Source organism: Olea europaea, chromosome 3 (genome assembly GCF_002742605.1).
Source record: "Olea europaea var. sylvestris chromosome 3, O_europaea_v1, whole genome shotgun sequence".
Taxonomy (NCBI): Eukaryota; Viridiplantae; Streptophyta; class Magnoliopsida; order Lamiales; family Oleaceae; genus Olea; species Olea europaea.
In genome coordinates this window covers 8,613,758-8,619,781 of record NC_036239.1, presented here as the reverse complement: position 1 = coordinate 8,619,781, position 6,024 = coordinate 8,613,758, and the positions used below count along the sequence as shown (strand labels likewise).

Below are 6,024 nucleotides of genomic sequence, written 5' to 3'. Positions count from 1 at the left end.
ACTCGGCAAGTCTTGTAAGTTATTTATAACAACAGTTCTCATCCGTGTAATGGATTTATTCAATTCATAGAGCATATTTTCAAACCGTGTTACTGTGTCCTGCATTAATTGATTTCATCTTATGCTGTATGAAAATAATCATTAGCTACAGTCAAGTAAGTAGCTACATCTGTGTTTATTCATTTATGTTAAAAGTAACTCTAGTTGAAGTACTTATAAAAGCCATGGTATATTTTGGCAAAAATCCTTCTGAGTTTGTAGTAGTACATAATTTTGGTCTTGAGAAAAAATTGACTCCCAATAAATGATGCAACTGTCTGCATGTTTCAATTAAGATGTGCAAATGCATTAAGTGACTAGTAAGCACGTCTCACATTGTCTTGATGCAATTGAGAATTAAGTTGGTTTTGCAGTAATGAATTAGGTTCATTACTGTGTTTATACTCTAATCATGGACACAGCACAAGTGAAATATTGTTGCTTCATATGTTATTTCTCGGCCTTCATCCAAATAAAAGGTTTTATTATGGAGTGCCTTTCTTGAGTTGAGTCCATAGTTCGTGAGCTCAATTTACATGTATGACTAGGTCCGGAAGAAATTCACACGAGCCCTTGTTTAAGCCCCGTTCTTTTAAAAAAAGAGTATTTTGATATTATTTCAATCACACATTATTCAATAAAATAATATTACATACACATTTCACATCAATACACTCTTCAAAAATTTATTCTTATGAAAAGAATGGGCTCAAACATCCATGGAGGTCCAGTCTAACTCCATCCCGAATTGTGTTTTATTTTATTTTAGTACTAATTAAATTTGCTCTCCACGTTGTTAAAGCTAGCAAGCAAGCAAAAAAACACACGTTTCTACAAAGAAAAAATACGGTGTAATTACATCTATAGAGGTAGGCACAATTGCTGAAGTACTTCTTCACCTATAAAGAGTGAAACATGAGGAATAAGATAATGACTGTACCTTTTATTACCATCTTGATAAAGCTAATGTAATCACAAATGCTCTTAGCATAAAGACGACGCACTACCCACTAAATAAGAGCAATTGTTGAGAGATTTAGGGAAATTGAGATTAGAAGTCCTTGAACTAATGACTTAGACTATAGCAAAGAATTGCAACATTATTGATTCGATACGTTTCCACATCACGCGAGTAGCTCATAACAAACAACATTTTGGTGCACGAAGATAATTATTTTTCTCCTTCGATCGACAATGATTTGTTTTTGAATGGACATGCAGCCTGTTTGTCCCCGTTCCAGACGTCCAAAAACTTACTTTTACTGGTATGTTAGACTTACATGCTCCATGTAATTTACTACGCATAAGGGGAGAAAAGAGTTACTCATAGAACGTGTTAAAATATATTTAGAAATAAAAATGTAATTTTTACTTATACTTTATTGTAGCCAAACATGCCCCCCGCTGCCTAGTAGCATACTTGCATAGGAGATGACTAAAAACAAAAATATATAATAGTTTTTTTAAAGGAAAATTATATCTATCAATTTTCAACAATATATATATATATATATATATATATATATATATATATATAACTTGACTGAATTAATTATAATCTACTAAAACTTATGGCATTGTTACGTGTCAATGCAACACAAGACCACAGCATCATCATCCTCCTTAATTTTCCTATCATTGACCACAGATAAATCATTGATGAACACGTATCCCCATGTATATGTCCCTTTATGAAATAGTCTTGAAAAATAAATAAAAGATAAAATCTTGGAAAGTGTGCAAGTGTTAGGTATATCAGCAACCTATCCCTGCAGCAATTATCTGTTTCTTCGTGATTAATTGGACGGAAAAACGAAAATGGCTGCCATGGAAGAACCAATTCTATCCAGACTAAATCGACTGGATAACATTGTAAGTAAATTCATCGTCTTTTTCATTTTTTTTTTCTGTATTTATTTATAGGACTATAAATTAAGCATCCCTATGAGTTATGATTTCTTCTTAATTTGGATGGAACAGTAAAATTAGAAAAAGAAAATGATAAATTCTTCTTGAGTTTTTGATAAATAGGATGGTACATAGAGGCACAAGAGATTCGATAATTTGGTATTACTTTGAGTATTAGATTTTTTGTGGGTTGATATTAGTTTTTAAGCTTCTTGTCAAGCTAATTATAAGTGTCTTGATCAAAATGTTGAAAAGATAGAATTCATAGAAAAGAATATCACACTGTTTGAAGTAATGGAATATGTAGGAAATAATATGGACCTCTATAGAAGATTACTTGATCTGCTTTTTACACCCTCTCGTTATTTGGGATTCTATTCAATTAATATTGTTTACCAATATTTGGAAATTTTTTGTGACGTAACATGCCTGGTAGAAGAACAATTCAACATGTTATAGTTGGTTGAGGATTGTTGTTAAGGTCAAGGATTGAAGTATTGATACCTTCCTCTGTCCCGTATAAAAAAATAAAAATAAAAATTCACGCCTTGTAGAAAGGGGGAAATTTTTTTATATTAGTGTCAAGTGGTTTTATATGGAAGTTTGGGAACTAGGTAGAATTTTTATTTGTAACGAGGGGTGCAAAGCATGGTATTTATAACCGCAAATGCATCGATGACATGGTTATACGAACAATTTTTGGAGGAGAATTAAATGAGTTGGTATAATTTTCTTAGTACAAAGTTTGAATGAGAAGTTTCAGCTATTAGGCATTGAGTTAAATATTCAATAGTAGTCAGGCTTCTACTAGACGAGTTAAGTTCCCACATAACTTAGTGAACAACAAATTGAAAGTTAGGTTAGATTGGAGCAAGAATGGTTTGTAACATGTTACTCGACTAAGAGTACATGAGGCACAAAGACCGCAAGATTGAATTTTTTCTTTGTCACTATAAAACTCTAATTGGAGTCAAAGACATAGATATTCCATTTGTATTGTTTCTCATAGTCATTTTTGTATAACTTTTCATATTCAGTATTTATTTCCTTTTGATGGTTTGTGAAGTAGAGACTATCTAAAATTGACAAATACCTATGAAACACAAGCGACTCTTACATCTCTATGTTTTCAATATTGTGCCAATTTCTGGTTTCTCGAGTGAATTTTTTAATTCATCTGATGCTTGAGTAGCATACTTCCTTGAGTTTTAATCATGGGGAAATTTAGTTGAAACAATTGGAAGACATTAAGAGCCTTAACCATTCTCCCAAGAGCTCGTGTGCATCCACTTTCTCAAGTGGAATCGTCACAAGTGACGGCCAGGCATCATCTGTTGATTACTCACCAAAAAGCTTGGAGAAGCACTGCCGGCCCATCAATGAAGTGATATTGGAAGTCGAACGCAAGGGTACTCTCGTCGACAGACTAGTCCACGTGGAGGACCGTGTCTTGAAGGTAACGCGAGGAAACAAAACTACTTATTTGTTAATCGCTTGACTAAAAGTTTGAAACATATGAAAATATCTGATTGTTTTTGTGCTATCAGATTTGTTTGCAATTAGAAGAAGTGCTCGAGGCAGAGAAGCACAGAGGGGAGACGGCGTCTGCAGAGAAGAATTCACCTAAGAAGTCCTTGAAGAAGATGCTGAAAACTTGTGTAAGAGGAGGACATGGGAAGCATTTGATCAAAGCTTGATATATAGATAGTTTAAAGACTGTTTTTGATGCAAGTCTTTTAGCATATGTTGTGTGCGTTTTTCTTACAGTACTTTGATGACTTGAGCATGTTTACTTGTAATTTATTCTTTTGTTTAGTCGAAAAAGATAATTCTTCTCATCAATATGATTTGATCGAGAGACTCGATTGTACTATTTGTGCTCAAGATCATATGGATCCATTTAAAAAAATCTACATCAAACAAAATTATTAGAAGGGATCAGAAGCATTTGAACTCCAAGTCATTCTAGTGGGCAAGGATCGAACCATAAGGGTTATTTTTGGTACTTGACCATAATTGATGATTTTTTTTAGCAATGTTAAACTATTTATAACCAATTGTAGTGTTATTGAGGAATAAAAATGGAACCTACCATCATAGTTCCAACCTTAGTAGTCCACAAAATCCTGGATTTGCCTAAAGTGCTGTTGGAATGACAAGTTGATCTAGAATTGAACAAAAGTACTCCGAGAACTTATCGAACTCTCACTTGTACGAAGTAAATAGTCGTGTTTTAATTGCAAAACAAATAACACATTCGCACTTCTAGGTTGATGTACTAGAAAGTCTTAGGACAAGGACCGTATGTCTATGTTGCGGTGCGAGAACCTATTACTGTATCTCAAGGAATCTTGAACCCTCACATACGTTAGTATTGTAGGTCGTCAAGATCAACACGACATTAATACTTTATAATCGTGTCATTTTATGATATAATACTAATTGGCCATATAGTGAGACTGAGAACATATTAGACGGTTTATAATTCATTGTCTGGTTGAGTAACATCATGCACAATCATATTTTCTAGATTATATGTTCAAATGTTGTATTTTTTTTTATTATAGATAATTAGTTTGGCAAGCGTGTATTCTAGCTAGAGCGTGGATAGCGGTGGAGCAAGACATTTTCTATATAAGTTGTAAATTTTTCAAAATAACATAACATTGGTAGTGGGTTGTGACTTGAGACATGAAACGAGAAGCGGTCTAATGGCTAAATATTTGAGATTGTCACTAGTGTTGACGAGTTGAGCAGTGACACATGTTAGATTTTGATGGAATTTATAAACCTGAAATATTAGGGGACTCGTGAAAATAAATTAGTGATTTCAAATTTGAACATTTAAGGTAAATACTGTGCACACTGTTCAAAAGAAGGGAGGAATAAAAATTTCAATTATAAAGAAAAGTATAAAATTGAAATTTCAAAATTTTGTGAAATCAATAATCCCGCATGATATCAAGGCATGGATGCCTTGAAGGATCTGAAGAGGGTTCGATTAAATACTATTTGGGATGATTGGGCTCAAATTATAAATATTTATACTAAACCTTTGGTAGTAATGTTAGTCTTAGTAAATTCAAAATTCTAGTGAATATTGTAGTGCAATAAATCATATATTTACCGATTGCTTCTATTCGTCGTTGTCTATGTCTTTCGACTTGCCAGTGCCAACTTCAAAGTGGTCAATCTTGACAATCCCCAATGATGTCTAAGGGGATCTGGTCGTGTTTCGACTACATAATGTTTGGGATCATTGGACTAGACTAGTGACTATTTCTATTAGTAGTTATAATATTGTTAACAAAGTAAAATTTTTGTGAATTTCATAACAATAAAAAATGCATTCATCACTTTTCCATCATCATGACGTCTTCCTACATTTAATTTACTAGTCCCAACTTTAGAGTGGTCGATTTGGACCATCTACAGTGTCATTAATAATCGATTATAATTGTCAGTATCATGAGAAATTATGAAATATCTAACTTTGACGAAAAGGATGTTTAGCAAAACCTAGTAAGGCCATCTCCAACCCAACACCAAATTTTGCACCATTTTGCACTAAATTTTGCACCAAATTTTGCACCAAACTAAAATTCATCTCCAACCATTACACCAAAAATTACACCAAATGAACAGTATTTAACCATTTTCTTCCATTTTTTTATTCTTTATAATCTACTTAGTTGAAATATTATTTATTTAATTATTTCAGAAATACATAAATTACTAAATAAATAATTAATTAATCGTGTTTGATGTATTTTAAATTATTTTCGTCTTTTAATTAATTAATTAATTATTATGTCTTACATTTAAAATTTATTTTAAACACAAATAATTATTAATATTAATAAAAATAATAATAATTTATTATATTAAAAAATATACAGCACAAATTACATAAATACCCTCAACAAATTTATTTGGGAAATGTAAAATAAGGGCAAAATTGGCATTTTACACTTGCACCATTTTGCACCAAAATGGTGCAAAGTTTGGTGTTGGGTTGGAGCAATTTTGCACCAAAAAATGGTGCAAAATGGTGCAATGGTGTTGTGGTTGGAGATG

At 32.4% G+C, this 6,024-nt stretch overlaps 1 protein-coding gene across 1 annotated transcript; it reads left to right on the top strand.

Moving 5' to 3' along the window:
* The first annotated feature begins 1,681 nt into the window (after positions 1-1,681).
* LOC111385016 lies at positions 1,682-3,885 on the top strand. Its single transcript, XM_023009373.1, has 3 exons — positions 1,682-1,911; positions 3,176-3,403; positions 3,495-3,885. Exons 1-3 carry the CDS (start codon positions 1,858-1,860, stop codon positions 3,642-3,644), a joined length of 432 nt encoding a protein of 143 aa, XP_022865141.1. The 5' UTR covers positions 1,682-1,857; the 3' UTR covers positions 3,645-3,885.
* Positions 3,886-6,024: the final 2,139 nt, after the last annotated feature.

What these genes read in the sequence shown, in the direction of transcription:
- LOC111385016 (XM_023009373.1), top strand. Translation starts at nt 1,858, where the DNA reads ATGGCTGCCATGGAAGAACCAATTCTATCCAGACTAAATCGACTGGAT. An exon ending in TAAATCGACTGGATAACATT is followed by an intron (nt 1,912 to 3,175) that starts GTAAGTAAATTC and finishes GGGGAAATTTAG; the next exon opens with TTGAAACAATTGGAAGACAT. An exon ending in TGGAGGACCGTGTCTTGAAG is followed by an intron (nt 3,404 to 3,494) that starts GTAACGCGAGGA and finishes TTGTGCTATCAG; the next exon opens with ATTTGTTTGCAATTAGAAGA.